At 48.7% G+C, this 20,681-nt stretch overlaps 2 protein-coding genes and 1 non-coding gene across 6 annotated transcripts in view; all 3 read left to right on the forward strand.

Moving 5' to 3' along the window:
• The window catches only part of Prpf6 (pre-mRNA processing factor 6), a 52,243-nt gene extending 43,713 nt beyond the window's left edge, over nucleotides 1-8,530 (forward strand). Inside the window, exons 15-21 of the mRNA XM_005074555.4 lie at nucleotides 1,160-1,279; nucleotides 1,699-1,875; nucleotides 2,532-2,665; nucleotides 3,732-3,823; nucleotides 5,132-5,246; nucleotides 7,715-7,841; nucleotides 8,273-8,530. Coding sequence (XP_005074612.1) covers nucleotides 1,160-1,279; nucleotides 1,699-1,875; nucleotides 2,532-2,665; nucleotides 3,732-3,823; nucleotides 5,132-5,246; nucleotides 7,715-7,841; nucleotides 8,273-8,425 — 918 coding nt within the window. The 3' untranslated portion in view covers nucleotides 8,426-8,530. The remainder of the gene's footprint in view (nucleotides 1-1,159; nucleotides 1,280-1,698; nucleotides 1,876-2,531; nucleotides 2,666-3,731; nucleotides 3,824-5,131; nucleotides 5,247-7,714; nucleotides 7,842-8,272) is intronic.
• A 31-nt stretch (nucleotides 8,531-8,561) lies between these two features.
• CUNH20orf204 (chromosome unknown C20orf204 homolog) lies at nucleotides 8,562-12,938 on the forward strand. 4 transcript variants are annotated; one of them, XM_040732756.1, is made up of 6 exons: nucleotides 8,562-9,713; nucleotides 10,023-10,174; nucleotides 11,511-11,786; nucleotides 11,879-12,031; nucleotides 12,202-12,343; nucleotides 12,439-12,938. In XM_040732756.1, the coding sequence occupies exons 2-6, from the start codon at nucleotides 10,172-10,174 to the stop codon at nucleotides 12,552-12,554; spliced, it is 690 nt and encodes a 229-aa protein (XP_040588690.1). In that variant the 5' UTR covers nucleotides 8,562-9,713; nucleotides 10,023-10,171; the 3' UTR covers nucleotides 12,555-12,938. The 4 variants fall into 4 exon arrangements, with proteins under 4 accessions (XP_040588690.1, XP_040588692.1, XP_040588691.1 ...); XM_040732757.1 differs by having other exon boundaries at nucleotides 8,576-9,713; nucleotides 12,205-12,343; XM_040732758.1 differs by having other exon boundaries at nucleotides 8,573-9,713; nucleotides 12,202-12,548.
• A 2,203-nt stretch (nucleotides 12,939-15,141) lies between these two features.
• On the forward strand, nucleotides 15,142-15,250 carry LOC121134621. Its single transcript, XR_005871712.1, has one exon. It is a non-coding gene; the product is annotated as a U6 spliceosomal RNA (small nuclear RNA).
• The last annotated feature ends 5,431 nt before the right edge of the window (nucleotides 15,251-20,681 follow it).

Genomic DNA, 20,681 nt, shown 5'->3' on the forward strand with positions numbered 1-20,681 from the left:
TGTCTTGGCCATCCTGTATCTCTGAAACCGGCCGGTCTCGAACTCCCTTTGCCTCTCTGCCTCTGCCTCCTGATTGCTGGACTACCTGACACATCCTGGTTTTTTTTGTTTGTTTGTTTGTTTTGTTTTAAGGACAAGCTGTTTCAATGAACCTGGAACTTACAGCTCATCATTTTGGTTCACCTGGTTACCAATTAGTCTTTAGAATTCATCTGACTACACCCTCTAGTACTAGAGTTACAGATGTGCTTTGCCATGCCTGGCTTTTATGTGGGTCCAGTAAGCACTTTACACACTAAGCCATCTCCCTAGCCCACATGTAACATTTAAATTTTTTTCTACAAAAAAATAATAATCCTAATATTTTATGATAGCATGTTGAATTCTTTTTGATAAGTCACAGTGCTATATAAATGTCAGTCTAGTATCTTAGCCCAGGGCAACAGTAAAGTTTGTCTGTTGTAAATAAGCACCAGAAGAGCTAACTTGGTTACCTGAAGAGACTGCAGGAACAGGTGATAGTGCTGTGCCAGATAACTGATGTCCTTTCTACATACAGTTTTCTTCTCAAGTGTGTGCGCCAAAATTTTAAGGAGGTTTACTTGTCATGACCATAGACACCAAGGCCATGTTGCAGAAGTCTCTAAGGAGCATAAGTACAAGTTTTGAGGGCACTTCTTTTATGTTCCGTGGATTCTGAGTTTGTGTAGCTTGGTCCATGCCTGTGGGAGTCCTTTACACTTCAATATCTGTACCTTGATCTATCCTGACCACATGGGCAACTAGTATGACTACCTGAGGAGAAGGGATGAAGTTAGATAGAGCAGATCCTGACACAAAGATGTGAGTGATCTACTCATAGTTTGAGAGGCCGTGCTTTTTTTAGATGGATCCTAGAGCATTGCTTCAGTGTCATGGAGGCTTCATCTCTGTACAAGAGTAAAAGGTGTGTGTGTGTGTGTGTGTGTGTGTGTGTGTTTCCTTTTTCTTTCCCAGGTAAACTGAGGTCTACATTTCTTAGCTTGTGCAGAAACATACTAGTTCTGTATCAGAGTGAGGCCCAGTTTAGTTCTCAGACTGTCTGTTCTTGATTAAGTGTGATCTAGTCCTGGTCACTTTTGTTTTGAGCCCTTTTGATGCAGCTGTGCTTGTTCTCCAGGCCAACCCCAACAGCGAAGAGATTTGGCTGGCGGCTGTGAAACTGGAGTCAGAGAACAATGAATACGAGCGAGCCCGGAGGCTGCTGGCCAAGGCACGGAGCAGCGCACCCACTGCCCGTGTAAGTGGTGACTGGTGGGTGGGGCAGTGTTGGCAGAGTGCCTCTTGGCTCAGGCATGGCATTGGGAAGGAGTGAGATGAGTAGGACTTTAAAATGCATTTCTTTAGCTGGGCGGTGGTGGTGTATACCTTTAATCCCAGCACTCAGGAGGCAGGGGCAGGTGAATCTCTGTGAGTTCAAGGCCAGCTTGGTATACAGGGCAACATAGAGAAACTCTGTCTTGAAAACAAAAAAAATTCCTTTATTTATCTATACCTTTTTACCTTTTGTATATGCAAAAGAGCTACGTACAACAACTTACGATGTACAGGACAGACATGTGTGAACGTTGTCTCTGACATCATGTGTGTGATGTGAAGTAGTTAGCATCCAGAAATGGTGGAAGTACTCTGGTATGACGGTGCTTGTCTGCTTTGCAGGTATTCATGAAGTCTGTGAAGCTGGAGTGGGTGTTGGGGAACATCACTGCTGCCCAGGAACTATGTGAGGAGGCTCTGAGGCACTATGAAGACTTCCCCAAGCTGTGGATGATGAAGGGGCAGATTGAAGAGCAGGGGGAACTGATGGAGAAGGCCCGGGAGGCCTACAATCAGGGGGTGAGCCGCTATCAAGATGTCTTAGGCCGGGCGGTGGTGGCGCACACCTTTAATCCCAGCACTCGGGAGGCAGAGGCAGGTAGATCTCTGTGAGTTCTAATTCAGCCTGCTCTACAAAGTGAGTTGCAGGACAGCTGGGGCTACACAGAGAAACCCTGTCTTGGGGGCAGGGCGGGGATATCTCAGGGAACAGCATAACATTGGTCAATTTCCCACACTTTTGAAAGAAGCGGAGGGCCAGTGGTCTGTGATAGAATTTTGTGCTTGAGACTGAATTTTTATCCTTCCTTTTGCTATGGATACTATGCTTTTCTTTCTACAAAGCTGCACACACTGTGTTTGGGATATATGTATAATGTATACTCAGTGTATGCTTTGTATGCAGCATGGCTGTATACATTGAAGTGCACATCCTGTATACACATGTGCATGACACATATACATAAAGTCCTACAGACATCCTTTGTGTATATGTACACAGCACAACTACACACACCTGTTTACATGAGCACACCACAGAGCCATGTCTGTAGATCCACATGCAGAGTATGAAGTACATGTCTAACAGCTTGAAGTGTTCTTGGAAGCTGACTACAAGTCTCACAACTTTGGATGCTCTGAGCTCTTATTTTACTCTATTTTTTTTTTGGTCACAGCTAAAGAAATGTCCTCACTCCACACCACTGTGGCTCTTACTTTCCCGGCTAGAAGAAAAAATTGGGCAGCTGACTCGTGCTCGGGCCATTTTGGAGAAGTCTCGTCTAAAAAACCCAAAGAATCCTGGGCTGTGGTGAGTCCTTGGTAATTGGCTCATCTCCCCCTTTGGAGGCTGACCTTACTCAGCTCCTTCTTACTTCAGCCCAGGCTCCTGAGGGCAGCTTCTATGAGGAGTCACAGTCCCTGCCTTGGGAGAGCTGGATCTAGATGGCGAGTGGGCTTCTGGTGAAGGGCTTTAAGATATCAGCGAATGGGCCGGGCGTTGGTGGCGCACGCCTTTAATCCCAGCACTCGGGAGGCAGAGGCAGGCGGATCTCTTTGAGTTCGAGACCAGCCTGGTCTACATTAGCTAGTTCCAGGACAGCCTCCAAACTCCAAAGCCACAGAGAAACCCTGCCTCGAAAAATCAAAAAAAAAAAAAAAATCAGCGAATGGAACTAAGAAAGTGGACTATAGAAGTAACATAGGCAAGATCTTCTGGAACATGAAGAAACTTACCAAAGAGAGCAAAGTATGGTGCTCTGCACCCACAATCTTAGTACCTAGGAGGTCAAAACAGGAGGGTAGTAAGTTATGCAAGCTTGGGCCACATTACAGGTAATGGATGTGGAGTCTAGCTAGGGGTTAGGCTGGAATAAGAGAGAACATTGCTGGAAAGGGTAGTTCTTGGGTGCCTCTCATGTGATTATGGTGTGGGCTTATTCTGATATCTTCACTTATATCTGGATCCTATGGGATCTGGGATCTCAGATGGGGCTGCTGCTTTGGTACCAGGCTGTGGATACCAGTGCTGCCATATCTGTAGAGTATGGAATTCCAGCCACCTTCCAAGAGACAAGAACCTTCCTTTTGCTGGCAAGTCCAGTGGAAAGAGTGCTTGCTGAGCAAGCCTGGCAATCTGAGTTTGGCCCATGGAACCCATTGGGAGCAGTGGTGCGAACCATTTCCAGATTGGTCCTCTGATTTCTGTGTGTGTGTGTGTGTGTGTGTGTGTGTGTGTGTGTGTGTGTGTGTGTGTGTGTGTGTGTGTGTACACATTCATGACAACAAAAAATTTAAAAGCCTTTAAAAGGGTCTCTGGCAGAAGGCCAGCTGGAGTAACTAATGGGTCTGGGACATCCCTGGGTCTGTCTTCCTAGGTTGGAGTCAGTGCGACTGGAATACCGTGCAGGGCTGAAGAACATTGCCAACACACTCATGGCCAAGGCACTGCAGGAGTGCCCCAATTCAGGTAAGGGCTTCTGGCTCTCTGGTATAGCATGGAGGAAATCTGTGGGATGAGACTGACTCCCAGTGACCCCTCTAAGACGTACTTTGTGTGTCCCATTTTATCTAGCATCACAGATTTGGTTACAAAGGACTTCAGATTAAATCCTCAGTCTCAATATGGGAGAGTTTGATTTCATATTCTGCAGTACTATTTTTTTTCTTTTCTGTTTTGGTCAAGATTTAACTTATTATTTTACTTACATGTGGTGTATCAGAAATGTAGCTGGGCCAGGCGTTGGTGGAGGCAGAGGCAGGTGAGTTCGAGGCCAGCCTTGTCTACAGAGCGAGTTCCAGGACAATCTCCAAAACAATACAGAGAAACCCTGTCTCAAAAAACAAAACAAACAAACAAAAAAGAAATGTAGCTGGGTGGTGTGTGCCTTTAATCCCAGCACTTGGAAAACAAAAGGCAGGTGAATCTCTTAAGTTTGAGGCAAACCTGGTCTACAGAGTGAGTTCCAGGACAACCAAGAATACTTACAGAAACCCTGTCTTGGAGAAAAAAAAAAAAAGAAGAAGAAAGGAAGGAAAACCAAAAAAATGTATATATCACTTGAAAAAAATTTGGAGTTTAAAAGGAGGATATAGAGATTGCCTTTACCCTACTACTCAAAAATCTCTTCTTAGTGTACTCACTATGTAGTAAAGGCTGACTTTGAATTCCCTATTCTTCTGATTCCACTTCCCAAGTGTTAAAATTACAAGGCTGTGCTACCATGCCTAGCTAAGGTTTTTTGTTTTGGTGCTAGTAGTGGTAGGTGGGTTTTTTGTTTGTTTGTTTGTGTTCTTTTGTTTGTTTTTTGCTAGATTCTTACTTTGTAGCTTAGGTTGGCTTTTAAATCATGATGGCCCTGCCTCAGCTGTTGCCTTCTCAAGTGCTGGGATTACAGGCATGTGTCCCATACCTGGTTATTGTATTTTTGTATGTTTGTTTATTTTCTGTTTCTCGAGGCTGGGATTCTCTGTGTAGCCCTGCTGTCCTAGAAGCTATTGTCTCTTAATAGCAGTATGAGATAGTACTTTCAGATTACCATTGCCCATTGCCGGCTTGCTGACTTGGTAAGAATGAAAACTTGCAGCTATCATCCAGAGCACTGTCCAGTCTGTTCTGGGCAAGGCTGCTGTAATTCAGCAGGTTACAGGGTAGGTGGATACTTCAGGCCCTTGGGGTTGGCATCAGTATACTCCTTTTGGGACAGCCTGAGGAATAGAGTGCATTTCTGAAGTCAGAAGTGAGGTTGAAGGGCAGATTTTTGCTTCTGTATTTCAGGTATCCTGTGGTCTGAAGCTGTCTTCCTTGAGGCAAGGCCCCAGAGAAAGACCAAGAGTGTGGATGCCCTGAAGAAATGTGAACATGACCCCCATGTGCTTTTAGCAGTGGCTAAGTGAGTAGCGAGTAGTTCTGGGGTTTTGCTTATCCTTGGGGTCCTGGTATAATTTCGTCAGCATCTTTGCCTGAGGATGCTGACTTTGCCTGCAGGATGAGCCACTTGGGCCTCAGCTGCCAGAACCCCTGCTTCAGTCTTCTGGGCAGCATTCTCTTGGTGGAGGTCTTGAGGTGCTGTCTAGAAATCTGTCTGGTCACCTCCCCCCTCTTCTCAGGCCTCCTGGGTTTTTTGGGTTTTCCTCAGTACCAGGCATCTGATGGGGCTGTTCTCTTTGTTTCAGTACCATATGGGACCTAGATTACATGTTGGACAGATTTGTTGATATTGGACCCCCCCAGAATTTAACTACCAAGCCCCTTTGAAGGAGCTTGAGTCAAGTTTTTACTTTTACTGTGTTAGCAGAACTCAGCTGGTCCTGGGAATAGCCCTGACTGTAATCCATTGTCTTGGAGTACAGAAGTGATTAACCATGGATCATCTGCAATGTCATCAAGTGGTCTCCTATCACCTCCCAGCACAAGGTTGTGCTACGGGTGGTGGTGATGGAGGCAGAGACTTAGAACCAGAACTAGTTTGGTTCTGTTTGGGTGACATTAAGTACGCATGTCTGGTGAACCTGCCTTCACATTGCTACCTAGGCACATTTGTAGTATCTGTGGCCCTAGCAGATGAAGGAAGCTTTAGACCCAACCTTCCTAGCTTGGGCTTCCTTTTCCCAGAGTAACATCTATGTGCCCTCAGACAGAGCAGCCATAAACTTCACAGAAGGCTTTGTTAAAGTAAATAAGTCACTCCTTGCTGTTCCCAAGCCGATGATCCATGTGCCTACTATCTTGAGTTTATGCTCTTTAAATCACAGTTTATCTAACACCAAGCAATTAAGAGCACTACATGGCTTAAAAAACAATCAAGTTATCAGCATGAAAATACTCCATTTGGTACCTGAGAGCAACCCAAACAGCTGCCTGCAGTAGAAAGGTTAGCTGTGCACCAGCTGCCTCACTAAGGGAGGGAGGGTGAATACAGCCCAAGTCCTGAGCCTGCCAAAGTGTTCCCCACAGCATGCTATGCTGTCTTTCTCATTGTTCATCCTGCTATCTTACACTAACTACCAGTTGGGGAGGGTGTCCATGGAGACCCTAAGTTGGTTTCCTTCCTTCCTTCCTTCCTTCCTTCCTTCCTTCCTTCCTTCCTTCCTTCCTTCCTTCTTTCCTTCCCTCCCTCCTTCCCTCCCTTCTTTGAGGTAATGTTTTTCTTTGTAGCCCTGGTTGCCCTAGAACTCTCTCTATAGATCAAGTTGGCTTAGAACTCAGAGATCTACCTGCCTCTGCCTTCCAAGTGCTGAGATTAAAGTCATATGCCACCACACCCCATTTCTAAACTGGTTTCTAACAGTCTAGTTTCTTGGCCTTCTGCAAGGCTCCTCTTCAATCTGGTTTTCAAGTGTGAGTGTCAAGCAAAACAGTCATGTGTGCTATGGTCTAAGTGCCATAGAGCTACAGGTCCCTAGAGCTGACCTGTAGAAACCTTTGTGTTTGCTTATGTTGCTACAAGAGGCTGGACAAGTCAGGATAGTCCATGGTTGGTAAGTTACTGAGCAACAGTCTGAAATTTCAGATTTTTATAATCAGCTGTAATGTTTGTCAAGGTTAGTTTCATATTGTATCTGACCCAGAAAAAATAGTAGTTTTAAGAAGTTAAGATCTTGCCGGGTGGTGGTGGTGGTGGTGGTGGTGGTGGTGGTGGTGGTGGTGGTGGTGGTGGTGGTGGTGGTGGTGGTGGTGGTGGCGGCGGCAGCACATGCCTTTAATCCCAACACTTGGGAGGCAGAGGCAGGTGGATCTCTGTGAGTTTGAGACCAGCCTGGTTTACCAGAGCTGGTTCCAGGATATGCTCCAGGATAAGCTACACACGGATACCCTGTCTCGAAAGAAAAAGAAAGTTAAGATCTTTGCTTTGTTTAAATGTTATAAAAAGCAGTTGGGGGAGCCGGCCAGTGGTGGTGCACGTCTTTAATCTCAGCACTTGGGAGGCCGAGGCAGATGGATCTCTGTGGTCTACAAAGTGAGTTCCAGGACAGCCAGGGCTGTTACACAGAGAAACCCTGTCTCACAAAAACAAAAAGCAGCCGGGCAGTGGTGGCGCACGCCTTTAATCCCAGCACTCGGGAGGCAGAGGCAGGCGGATCTCTGTGAGTTCGAGGCCGGGCTGGACCGATAGCCTCCAAAACAATACAGAGAAACCCTGTCTCGTAAAAACCAAAAAAAAAAAAAAAGCAGTTAGGCTCAGTGAAGGATCTGAAGTGACCTCCAGGTATCTCTGGACCATGACTCAGGCATTCTGTAACATGGGCCTTGGCCTGTGGTCTCACCAGGAGCAAGATACAGCTGATAACCCACACAGAAGAGTGAATCCCAAGCCCAACAGGCATTGCCCCTTGCTCTAAGTACTTGTTCTCATAACAGGCTGTTCTGGAGTGAACGAAAGATCACCAAGGCGCGGGAGTGGTTCCATCGCACTGTGAAGATCGACTCAGATCTGGGGGATGCCTGGGCCTTCTTCTACAAATTTGAGCTGCAACATGGCACTGAGGTGAGACTGCACTAGAACACCAGTGTGCAGTAATGTCCTGCCTGTTCCCCTAGCCACTTCTGAGACAATAGAAAGCTCCATCCAGCCCATGGGGAGGGGGAAAGGAAGTGGTCAGGTCCAGCAGCCCATCCCCAGTTGAGGTTTGTTGGAGCATGCTCATAAGGCAAGGGTGGCCAGGGTGTCCAGGGATCCTCTTTGGATGTAGTAGTCAGACCTTGTTGAATCCAGGAAGTGCCTAGTACAGAGATGGTGCACCCGGCAACTTGTGTGAACCAGAGGTAGGGAGTCTGACATAAGTTAACACAAGATGCACTGACATGGACGCCATGTGCCCAAGAGGAGGGGACATGAACTCTGCTGGGGCCAGATCTGCAAGGCTCAGTGTGTACCTAATAAGAAACCCTACCTAAAGTACCCTTTGGTCTCCCCAGGAGCAACAGGAAGAGGTGAGGAAGCGCTGTGAGAATGCAGAGCCCCGGCATGGAGAACTATGGTGTGCTGTGTCCAAGGATATCACCAACTGGCAGAGAAAGATTGGGGAAATACTAGTGCTGGTAGCTGCCCGTATTAAAAACACCTTCTGATAGCTGGGGTGGAAGACAGAGCACTTTGCAAAGGGCAGCACTTGGACAATGAACACAGAGCCTACACTGTATATCTTTCATTCATTAAAGATTTTTATAGAGTTATATTGGGGCTAGGGTGTCTTTTTTTTTTTTTCTTTGTCTTTTTCTTTCCTGTCTTATCTTTGACTCCTATCCCCTTGAGTGGTGGTCATGGCCAGTCTGGTTTGGTTGTAGCCTCCTGCAAGTGCTTGGTGCTCCAGAAAAAAACATAGTTGGGGTACCAAGGACTTGCTGATATTTTATGGAGAAGATCTTGGAAGTACAGGCTATATATAGAATGGGGGCTCTGTGATACAAGAGGCTGAAGGTCACATGGGGACCAAGCTGTAAAAGAAGTCTCCATTGTTCTGTAAGCATCTGGACTTGCTGGTTGATGCTCGACAGGTCAGTTAGGTGCTGGCTTGGGGAAGTACCTTCTGCTCCTGTCCTGAGGCATATCTAGGAGAGCTCCTTGGATATTTCCATAGAAAGATCCACAGGGCTCCTTATGATGAGGGGCCATACCCATTGGCCATCTGGAACTCACTCTATAGACTGGACTGGCCTTGAACTCACTGAGATCCACCTGCCTCTGCCTCCCAAGTGCTGGGATTAAAGGCGAGCGCCATCACTGCCCAGCTCAGTGGTTCCTTTACAGCTGGAAGGGGAAAGGACTTGACTATAGTATCAGGCTGCTGGTGGTTGCTGTTCCTTTTGATTGTTCCCAACTCTCAAACTGAGTGCAGTAGAGCAGTTACAGAAGAGGGCACTTGGGTAAAGTTTCCTGTAGGGCTGTGGAAAGGTCTGATGAGTCTGTAATGACCAGGTTATTTTTCCCTCTCTGAGGGAATAGAGGATTTTGTTGTTGTTGTTGCTGAGATGGTCAGCAACTCCTTGTGTATCACATTTATTTATTGCAGTGCGTGTATACCACAGCATACTTGTGGAGGTCAGAGGATAGCTTAAAGAGCCTTCTCTTCTAGTGTGTTGGTCCCTGGGATCAAACTCAGGTTGTCAAGGCTTGGCAGTGAGCGCCTTACCCTGCGGGGCCAGCTCACCAGCTCATACCTTCGCTTTTCTTCAGCTGGAAGTTGAGCTTTGTTCAGCAGGAGATTAAATGTGTTCCAGAGGCTGCTGCTGTGCTAGAGCAAAACAGAAACCCTGGGACTGGACCTCCTACTCCTAGATGACCCCGAGGTCTGAAGGGGTGAAGTGGGGCCAGCGGTAGAAGTCCGGGAAGTCCCAAGTTCCAGACCTGCTGGGACAGGTTTGTCTGGATATGGTTTGGGGACTGGTGGCAGGCCCGCCTATCAGGAGAGACTATTGCTCTCTACCCATTGAGACAGAGCTGGGGTTTCCATGGGGCTGGAGACTCAATCCAAGACCCAGAGCAGCCTCAGATCTGCTGCAACAGGCAGCTGCTGTGCTCCAGTCAGGTTAATTGAAATGACTGGATAGAGGGTGGGGAGGGGTTAAGGGCAGGGCTGGCTTACTGGACTTTCCTTCCCTCCCTTGTTGCTCCCTCCCTCCTTTGCTGGAGGAGCCAACTTCAAACACCTCTCCACCTGCCCCCCAGCTCTCACCAGGGAGGCCTCATCAGCCGATAGAGTACCTGGTGTGGCTGCCAGTTGCCTACTTCATTGGCAATCCAAAGACCTGAGGACCCCAGGATCATGTGTGTGGCCTGCTAGAGGGAATAAGGGAAGGCCAGACCCTGAGAGGCCTATGGTGAGCAGTTGGGGCCTGGGGGAAAGGGCTGGCCTGGGTCAAGGGTCTAGGCATGGGCACAACCCAGGGGAGGCTGTTTCCCTGTACTTCATAGAAACCCCCAGATGTTTATGATGGTAACCAGTAAAATGACCATTGTTGGTGCTTTTGTCCTGGTCTTCCCAGAACCCCATCCTCTTATACTGGGTTAAGCCCGAGTTGTAGGGACTCCCTGGGCAGTCAGCTTGTCCCATGTTGTTGCTGGGTGTCTTACTGGCTGAATCGGCTCTTGTTCTTAATGTGGTGTGATGGGCTATTCTCAGTACCCCTCCATTAGCCATGGTTCCAAATGACTTTCAAAAGGGTGCTACTACATTGTTCTTTAGTTGTTGGTACTAGTATCCCAGGCAGGAGCCCCTACCCGCACCCACCTCTATGTGGGAGTTTGTGTTATGTTCAGTTCAGCTCTTCTGCCAGGGCTGGAAAGCTGAGTCCTGTCATTTTGCTGGGTTCACAAGATTAATTTTCCAGCCCAAGTAAGCTGGGGGCCTAGAGGCAGGTTTGGAAACTGCCTCCTTTTGGAGGAGCTGGGGTCCTGGGGACCTTCATCTGGCTCCCTAGTGTATGATCTTTCCCCCAGCACCGGTCCTTTCCATTTGGGGCGGGAGGAAGCTTGTTGGCAGCTTTGCTTGGGGCTTTGCTTCTTTTGCTGTCTCTAGGCCTCCTTTCCTCCATCCTTCCTCTTCCATTGGGGGTCTCGGAGTTTTGAGCCATTGTTTCTGCCCTAGTTGTTTTTTGTTGGTTTGTCTTGGGGGTTGACTGGTTGCAGCAGAGCTCTTGAGGGAGAGATTGGAGTTCCCATACTGCATGAGAACAGGGTGGTTCTACCCCAGACCCTGTCTTGCTCACCCACAGGGCATGAGATGTATGTGAGAGAGCAAGCATCCATTGTCAGGGTGTGGGGTGGGCATGTTCAGGGGTGAGGCTGTACTGGGGGTCATTTCTTACTGTTCTCCCACTCCCTGTACAAGGCCAGTGAGCCCTTGCACATCCATGGTTCTAGGTGTTAACTTTCCTGCCTCTCCAATGTAAACCATAGTGCTACCCCTTGTTGATGGCACCTGCTTTCTGTCTCCTTCCTGGGCTCAGTGAAAGTACTTCCTGATGCCCCTACTACACACACCACAAATGTCACAGAACATATAGTTCATAAGCCATAGCCAGAGTCTGATGAGATTTTCAATCCTACCATCGCAAAGATGAGAGGGCACCCTTTGTGGTGACTCCAACTGTCTATGGGGCCATTCCTTGTGCTGGAAGGCTTAGGTTCTCAACCCCAACCTGGTGTCCTCTCCAGGTGCCCCTCAAGTCCACTGTCTATGTACTACCACTGCTGCTGGCATCTCTTGAGTCTGCTCTGGGCTGGGCTGGGTCCCAGTCCTGCAGTGTCCAGGAGGTACTCCGCCACTACCAAGCTGTCATCTTCCAGGACTTGCAGGTTGCCATGCAATGGGCTGGGATGGGAGCCCAGCATACAAAGCCTGGGTCCCGACACCACCACTTCGTTCAGAAAAACCTGACTGGAGCTGGTGGAGGTCAGGGACAGCCAGGGGCCTCCTGCAATGCCCAAAAGGTATGGGGGGTATCCCCAACCTACACCTACCTGTTCCCTCCTCAGGCCCCACCTCCACCCCCTGCCCTGGCTTTTGTCCCTTTCCATCTCAGGAGCATAGTATCCTACTGTCTATTGAGTCTCTGGGTCAGACCCTTCTTAGGAGCATGGCTGGAGTTCCCCACAATGCATTAGAGAAAGCGGCATGGACAGTGGCGGTACGCACCAAGGCAGTGATTCACAGGCACTGCCGAACATCCAGTAGGGTATGTATCCTCAATCTGCCCTTTCCCTAAGGACTGCAGTACCAATGGCCTGAGGCTTCGGGCTCAAGTATTGGCCTGGCTGCAACCCACTTCCCTCAGGTCTAAGCCTGAGCTGTGAGATAAGGGCGAGGGTACAGGATCTGTATGCACTCACAGCTGGTCCCCACTAGCAGATCCTGCAGCCCAAGAAGCGTCCAGTACAGCAGCGTCCAGTACAGCAGCGTCCCAGCCGGAGGCGGCTCCTGCTACGTGCCCTGTACGCTGTCGCCACCTGCTGGGAGAAGCTCTTTGCACTGAGTGCCATGGCCACCGGTGAATTCTAGCTCTGCCCCTGTTCTTATTCCCACCCCTCGCAGAAGACTGGAAACAAACTTTGGTTGGTGTTTTGACAGTGTCCCCTCTCTCAGCTCAGATTGCCTGCACTCAAAGGCCCAGGATGTGGAGAAGAGAGCACCCTCCTTCATGGCCATTCTTCCACACACCCAGTGAGGCCCCAATAAATGGAGCTAGTGATGTGGCCTGATTCTTCTACTTTTTCCTGACTGATTATGGGCCCTGAACCACCTAGGGATCTGCTGCTTGGAAATTTCACACCTGAGCAGTGACAATATTTGTAGCTCCCAGCTTCATACAGCAGGGGGCATGGGTGGGATGTTGGACCTGTCCTCAAGTAGTGTCTAAGGCAGGGAAGCCCCCTACCCCCATCCCACAATCTGGTTAGGGGTGTTAAAACGTCACACATCCGTCCTGCCCAACTCTGGACCGGAGGAGAGGGTGGAAATGGAGAGGAGGGGAAGCCTGAGCTTGGTGGATTCAGAGCAAAACAACCGGATAAAGGAAACAGGACTTAGAGGAAGCCAGCCTTGCTGCCCTGGCCACAAACTAGACCAGGCCATTTCCTGCTGCCCCTGGGGGATGGGTAGGGTAGGGTGGGGGTAGGGGACAACTCCACAAACTGCCCCAGATTGCCTGTTGAACTAACTAGGCTGACCCCAGTACCTACATAAGCCTGGGAGTCTGCTCTTCAATGATTCAAGCCCTGAACAGAAAGAGGCAATGTCCCCCAGCCTCCTTGCCTCATAATAGGATGTGGAGCCAAAGAGCCTCAAGAGTACCTCCCAGCACTTGAGAGGCAGAGGCAGGAGGATTTCTGTGAGTTCGAGGCCAACCTGGTCTAGTCTACAGAGCGACTTCCAGGACAGCCTCCAAAGCCACAGAGAAACCCTTTCTCGAAAAACCAAAATAAATAAATAAATAAATAAATAATAAAAGAACAAGCAATAGCCCTGAAGTTCTTCATGCCTCCATTCCTTGGTGTACATGTGGTCTGCCCAGTGGGGCCTTTTGTTTCTTTTCACAGTTGAGGGAGCTGAGACATGGAGAGGGTATAGGACCTTCCTTGATTACACAGTCAAGTACTTGAAGAGCTTGGGCCAGCTCTGGACCTAGAGTGTGGTGTGTAGAAGGGAAATGGAGCTTTCTGAATCTATGGTTCAGATTTCTAATGGTCTCACAAGCCACCTTAGATCACAAATATAGGACATTTTGGTTCTGCTCCATGGGGTAGGAGGCAGTGTGGAAAACTACAAGGTGGGGGTGTGCCAGAGAGGGCCTAAAATGGTGTGTGTGTGTGTGTGTGTGTGTGTGTGTGAATGATGAGGGGAAGCCTGTGCCATTGCAGGATCCTAGCCCTAGAATCTGGATGTTAGTATCTTGTATCAGGAAATACCAGTGGAGGAGGTAGATGACTATGGGCCTGGCACTAATGGTTTATATTAATGAGCTCTATTGGGCACGCTGGGTTATAGCCAATGTCCCAGTGCAGAGAAAAAGGTCCAGTTTTTTTTGAAATGTAAGTCATAGGGCAGGAGAACTTGACTATAAAGAGTGGCCAAGTGGGATCTGGAGAAAGTCTGGGCTCTTAGCTGAAAGAGGGCAGTATGGACAGCCTTCCATGGAGACACCCATGAACCCATTTTGCAAGCCAATCTGTACTTATTCTTGCTCCAACTTTAGATCCTACTGAGAAATCACCTGAATCCTAGTGAGCATCCCACAGACACTGCCCATCTTGCTGTCCTGTCCTACTGTTTAGAGCAATCAGACTGGGGAGGTAGGCAATAGGGAGTCCTGATTCCCACCTTCCTCTCTTCAACTGAGGAAAGGTCAAACAAACCACAGCCTCCTGGGACTGGAGGTGAAGTAGAGACCTCAAGAGTGTTCAGGGATAAATGTTGATGCCTAAGTCCTGTACCGGACTGTACATTTAAAGACCTCCTGAATTCGCACCCATGGCTCTCTGCAGGAGCCCTGGAATCGGCCCGTGGTTATCAAACCACTAGAATGACTGTCATCTTGCAGGACAAGGACAGGCACAGAGCTCAGAAAGGATCAGAGCTGAGGGGCAAGTTGAATGCTACTGAGATCCTAGGTCCTTCACACTCAGCCCAGGGACCTAAATGGAGGCTCCCTGAGGCTTCCTTGTAGTTGTTAGCAGGGCATATCCTCCTCATGCACATCTAACATAGCCCAGCACAGAAACTGCCCCACGGTTGCTGGCTGCTGACCAGCTAGAGCAGACCTTGAAGGTACAGGGGCTGAGACATGGGGCTGGAGACTTACTGGTGTTGCCTATCCCACACAAGTCTTCTCAGGACTTGACTTTCCAGGGAGGTCGGGCTATGGCCCAAAAGGAAGGGCTGTGAGGATTACGAATGGGACCCCCCAAGGCACTGGCCAGGCCTGTGCAATTTCCGGCAGCCGAGGAACCAGGCCTCCATATGTAATCCTGGAAGATGGAGACTGGCAGGCTTTGAAGGGAGACTGGGTACCACGGCCTCCCACGACTAGGATCCTTTGAAAGAACATCTGGAACTTGGGCAACAGCAGGATGACGAGCTAGTCCTTTGGTTTGCAAATCCCAATTTGCTACTTGTGTGTTAATAACCCTCCCATGATGCAGCAGAGAGTGAGGGCTGTAGCGTCTTCTGTGTTAGGACCGCGTTTCCCTCTCCTGCCACCTACCACGCTAGCCTAGGTGTGTGGGAAAGCTGAGTAAAAGGAGCAGTAAGGATTGGTTGGCACATCCTTACTGCTACATTCCTAAAGTCGGGCTCACTTTGGCAACACATACAGTAAAACTGAAATGATACGAGGAGATTAGCATGGCTGCCACTGTGCAAGGATGGCACACAGATTCCTGAAGCATATTTTTTTTTCTAGTTAACAGCTGTGTATGAGTAGGCCCAGGCCTGGTTCAAGTTCATCATTCATAGGCCAATCCATTGGTAGATATCACACCAGCACTATGAAATCCTGTAGTAGATGTAAAGGGAGGTTCGGCTAAATAAAACAAATAAACAAGAAATAATGAAAAGCTGGGCGGTGGTGGCGCACGCCTTTAATCCCAGCACTCGGGAGGCAGAGGCAGGCGGATCTCTGTGAGTTCGAAGCCAGCTTGGCCTACAGAGCGAGTTCCAGGACAGCCTCCAAAATGATACAGAGAAACCCTGTCTCGAAAAACCAAAAAGAAAAAAGAAATAATGAAAAAACAAAACAAAAAAACCAACTGGGCTCCTGGAAGGCTTGGGCAACACTATGCACAGGCCTGTGGAGATGGGAAATATCTGCTCCCAGACCTGCAGAGTACCTAGCCTTGTGGGCACTAGACCCTTGCAAGACCTGCAGGTGTGCAAGAAGGCTGCTTGCTTCAGCTGTGGCTAACTGGAAATAAACAAGGCCTTTACTCCAGGAAGCACATATTACTGGGCTGGTGTTGGGGGGAGGGGGGGGGAGAAGAGTGAAGCAGGTGTTGAGGCCCATTGTCCCCACCAGTGGCCTCCAGGACCCTGGGGGTGGGAGGGGGGGAGGGACCGTCTCCATCCTGCCCCCTCCTCAGGAAGATTTAGCTTTGTAAACACAGAAACACACACACCACACACCCTGCTCCAATAGAATCTGGAATAGGCAGCAAAGAGGTAACACCTGCTATGGGAAGTGAGTCCTTGTTTGGGTGGAAATGGGAAGGTCAGACCCTTGGCAGCAGTACAGTGCCTGTTGTGAGGGAAGTGTGACATCCTGGGGTACTAGCTCTTGGGTCCCTTGCCGTGTAGGTGTGATTTCTGCTGCTGTCTCTGGAGGAGACAACAGTCTGAAGTACCCTGGGAAGCTTAACGGTGCACTGGCTAGGCCTTGTTGATACCAGTCCAGTTGTGACAGTTTTGTGGCTCAAGAAAGAGGCAGCCAGGACTCACCAGGTGAGCAGGCTCTGTCCTTGGACTGCCCCTGGCGCCCCCTACCCGGCACAAGGCCAGGGGTCAGGGCTGCAGAGCAAGATAAGCCCGGTTTCCTGCACTTACTCCCAGAGCCGTGACTCCCAACACTTCCTGTTTTCTGGAGGGCAGACAGGGGTGTGGGAGACCGGGCAAGGTGGTGGGGGCTGGGGTCATGAGACAGAGGGCGGGGCTGCAGGGATAGGGACTATAGGAGATGGGATGAAGTCATGGAGTGCAGGGCATGGATACAGGGTGAGGTAGAGGAATGGGAGCAGATTCTTGGGAGACTGGGTAAAGTTGTCGGGGCTAGGGTTATGGTTGGCATGTCCCTAGAGGCAAGAGTGGGAGTCTGAGTTGTGGGTGAACACAAAGTGGAGCTGTGGATAGCTAAACCCAAAAGAAGGAGTTTCCTATCCTACACAAGCCTTTTCAGGGCTTGACTTTCCAGGGGCTATGTTAGGAGGATATGCCCTGCCCTCAACTACAAGGAAGCCCCAGGGAGCCTCCATTTAGGTCCCTGGGCTGAGTGTGAAGGATCTCAGTAGCATTCAACTTGCCCCTCAGCTCTGATCCTTTCTGAGCTCTGTGCCTGTCCTTGTCCAGCAGGATGACAGTCATTCTAGTGGGTTGATAACCACGGGCCGATTCCAGGGCTCCTGCAGAGAGCCATGGGTGCGAATTCAGGAGGTCTTTAAATGTACAGTCCGGTACAGGGCTTAGGCATCAACATTTATCCCTGAACACTCTTGAGGTCTCTACTTCACCTCCAGTCCCAGGAGGCTGTGGTTTGTTTGACCTTTCCTCAGTTGAAGAGAGGAAGGTGGGAATCAGGACTCCCTATTGCCTACCTCCCCAGTCTGATTGCTCTAAACAGTAGGACAGGACAGCAAGATGGGCAGTGTCTGTGGGATGTTCACTAGGATTCAAGTGATTTCCCAGGACAAGCTCCACAGCTACACAGAGAAACCCTGTCTTGGAAAAATAAACAGGCAAGCAAACAAACAAGACACTAGAAACCTTTTTCTAGTTGGGTCTAGCCTTCTGGATATCCACTGCCTTAACAATAGGGAAAATTTGCCGGGCGTTGGTGGCACACACCTTTAATCCCAGTACTAGGGAGGCAGAGGCAGGAGGATCTCTGTGAGTTCGAGGCCAGCCTGATCTACTGAGCGAGTTCCAGGACAGCCTCCAAAGCAATACAGAGAAACCCTGTCTCGAAAAACCAAAAAAGGGAAAATTCTGTTAAAGAATTATTCCTGTGCTGGAGAGATGACTCAATGGTTAAGAGAGCATATTGCTCTTGTGGAGGACCTGAGTTCAGTTCCCAGCACCCATGCATTTTCCATAGCTTACAACTGCCTGTAACTTTAGCCCCCGAGGGAATTTGATGCCTCTGACTTCCATGGATACCTCCCCACACATACACATGCACATGTGTGTACAGGCACTCACACATACACAACACACACACACACAAATCTTTAAAGGAAGAATTATTCCCAATACCCACATAGCAGCTTACAACTATCTGTAACTAGACCCAGGGGATCCAACACCCTCTTCTAGCCTCCAAGTGAACCAAGCATGCATATGGTACACATACATACATGTAAGCAAAACACCCATACACATAAAATAAATAATTTTAAAGAATGAATCCTTAGATAAGGGGGACTAGTGTGTATAACATAATCTGATGGACTTGAATTTTAGCTCCAGTATCCACATGGTGGAAGGAGAGAACTGAACTGACTTATGTTGGTTGTACCCTGACCTCCACACATACACCACAGCATGTGTTTGCCTACACACTTATACACTTGCACTCAAAATAAATAAAATGAAATCTTGGAGAAGAATAGTGGTCTGGAGAGATGACTCAGTGGTTAAGGGCTCTTAGTTTTTTTGTTTTGTTTTGTTCTGTTTTTTTTTTGTTTGTTTGTTTTTGAGACAGGGTTTCTCTATGTAACATCCTTGGCTGTCCTGGAACTTGCTCTGTAGACCAGGCTGGCCTCAAACTCACAGAGATCTGCCTGCTCTGCCTCCCGAGTGCTGGGATTAAAGGCATGTACCACCAACGCTCAGCTACTAGCAAGAGCTTTTTTGCAGAGTAGTTGGGTACAGTTCCTAGTGCCCACATGAGTGGTATTGTCTTTTTGTTTTGTTTTGTTTTTTAAAGACAGGGTTTCTCTGTGGCTTTGGAGGCTGTCCTGGAACTATCTAGCTCTTATTTGTTTGCTTGTTTTTTTTTTTTTTTTTTTTTTTTTTTTTCCAGACAGAGTTTCTCTGTATTGTTTTGGAGGCTGTCCTAGAACTCGCTCTGTATACCAGGCTGGCCTCGAACTCACAGAGATCCGCCTGCCTCTGCCCTCCGGAGTGCTGGGATTAAAGGCGTGTGCCACCAACACCTGGCAGTGGTACTGTCTTTAAGTACAGTTTTATTTGGTCTGATTCCTTCTTCTGGCATTCACAGGCACTGCATAGACGTGATACACAAACATACATATAGGCAAAACACTCAAAAATTTAATTTTATTTTACATGTATGAGTGTTTGTTTTAGTTTGGTTTGAGACAGGGTTTCTCTGTGTAGCCTTGGCTATACTAGAAAGTGCTCTGTAGGCCAGACTAGCCTCAAACTCACAGAGATCTGCCTGCCTTTGCCTGAGTGCTGGGATTAGACCGCAGTTAGGCATGCCCACTCCTCTGCCTGCCCCATCTTGACCTTATTGGGGCAGGAGTCTTTGTGTGGTGTGTGACTGTTGTTTCCTCAAGAATATTTGAAGTGATTATTGAATATGCTGGGGAGACCCTTACCTATTCTCAGACCCATTTCTCTTCTGGGGATTACTTCCCACGTTGCCCAGGCTACTCCAGGGGCAGACTGTTCAAGCCCTGAAAAGATGGGTGGTGGAAGCTCAGACCTTTTGGGCAAGAGGCAGATAGGATGAGGAGTTAGGAGTACGGCCTTAGTCTGTGGTTCTACCTGGGAGGGTGGGGGGTTCATCCTTGGGGGGTGAGAAAAGTCTTATCTGGTAGGATAATGGGACCACCCCCCAACACACAGCCCAGCATCGATCCATGGATGTCTTTGGTGGTATGGCCCTACTCATGTCCCTTTCTGATCTTGCTCTGGGTATTTTCTGTCTTTTGGAACTTGTAAATTTGAACTTGCTCTAAACTGGACCCTTACTAGCCTCCTTCCCTGACAAATGGGAAAGGGGCTTTTAGGGGACACCCTGCTGTATCTTCTCTCCAGAGAGGCAGTGGGACCACACCAGCATCCTTTGGACCTCCACCCTACTAACCAAGGGAAGAGGGTCCTCTGCAGGAATAAAAGTGTAGGATCTAGAACTAGGGGAAGTGCTCTGGACCTAGGAATATTGCTTTGGTCTGCCTGCTCTGGGCTGTCTGTCCTGTACTTCTTGGTATGTTCATAGGCTGGTGGGAAAATGCCCCATTCCAAGTAGGTAAACACTCGGGGACTGTTCCCATGGATTCAGGCAGCAAGACTGGTCAGGCCCATCTTCTATCTCTGCTTAGAGCTTGTCTGTTTTTCTTTTTGTGTATTTCTGTCCTCTGTCACTGCATGCTACTTATAGAGGACAAGATCCCAAGTGCAGCTCCCCTCACAACAGTATTTGAGGTGTGTAATTCATACCGGTCAATGTAGAGATGATACCATCTTGCTTCAGAGGCAGTATACTCCTAAGAAATCCCACACCTCGTGTACTCCACCCTAAACGTGCTGGGAAGCTGGGTCCCTATGCACGGACCCACATGAACATATAGCCCCAGGCTTGTTGCTGGTACGTCACAAGTGGCCACTCTCATGGGAAGCCATATGGTTACAGCTTCACAGTCACGCTAGGCATTTCATACTCCATGTGGGTGAATCAGCCGACATTGCAGTGCATATGGGAAGGCAGGGTAGGACAGGCCCCTCCTCCAAGAGTGTGAGCTCCTGGCTAAGAAGACTTACTAGATACGAAGAATATGTATTTGCGCAGGGGTCACCTCCAGGGTGATTGTTGCATCCCTCCGTGGATGCATATGCTTGTCCAGTAAGGGACTCTGAAAAGAGGCCCCCAGTCCTCCTGAAAGGAGCCCAAGCATGGCTAGTGGGATGAAACTCAAGCTGGCAGGCTTAAGGTATAAGGTTTGAACACTGCCTTGGTCACTAAACCTATATCTGAGCCAGATATAGTGTATAGCATGGTGCTGCCCCTCTTAGGAAATATTTTCTGAGATCTGGTAATGTGTCTGCACAACCCTGCAGTTCTGACTAAGTGAAGAATGCTGCCCTCGGCAGTACGTAGGCTTGTAGAAAAAAAAATGCAATGCAGGCTGGAGGCTGATGATATCTGAGAGCCCAGC

Source organism: Mesocricetus auratus, unplaced genomic scaffold (assembly GCF_017639785.1).
Source record: "Mesocricetus auratus isolate SY011 unplaced genomic scaffold, BCM_Maur_2.0 Super-Scaffold_100028, whole genome shotgun sequence".
NCBI lineage: Eukaryota > Metazoa > Chordata > Mammalia > Rodentia > Cricetidae > Mesocricetus > Mesocricetus auratus.

What these genes read in the sequence shown, in the direction of transcription:
- CUNH20orf204 (XM_040732756.1), top strand. An exon ending in CCTCCTGCAATGCCCAAAAG is followed by an intron (nt 11,787 to 11,878) that starts GTATGGGGGGTA and finishes TTTCCATCTCAG; the next exon opens with GAGCATAGTATCCTACTGTC. An exon ending in ACTGCCGAACATCCAGTAGG is followed by an intron (nt 12,032 to 12,201) that starts GTATGTATCCTC and finishes GGTCCCCACTAG; the next exon opens with CAGATCCTGCAGCCCAAGAA.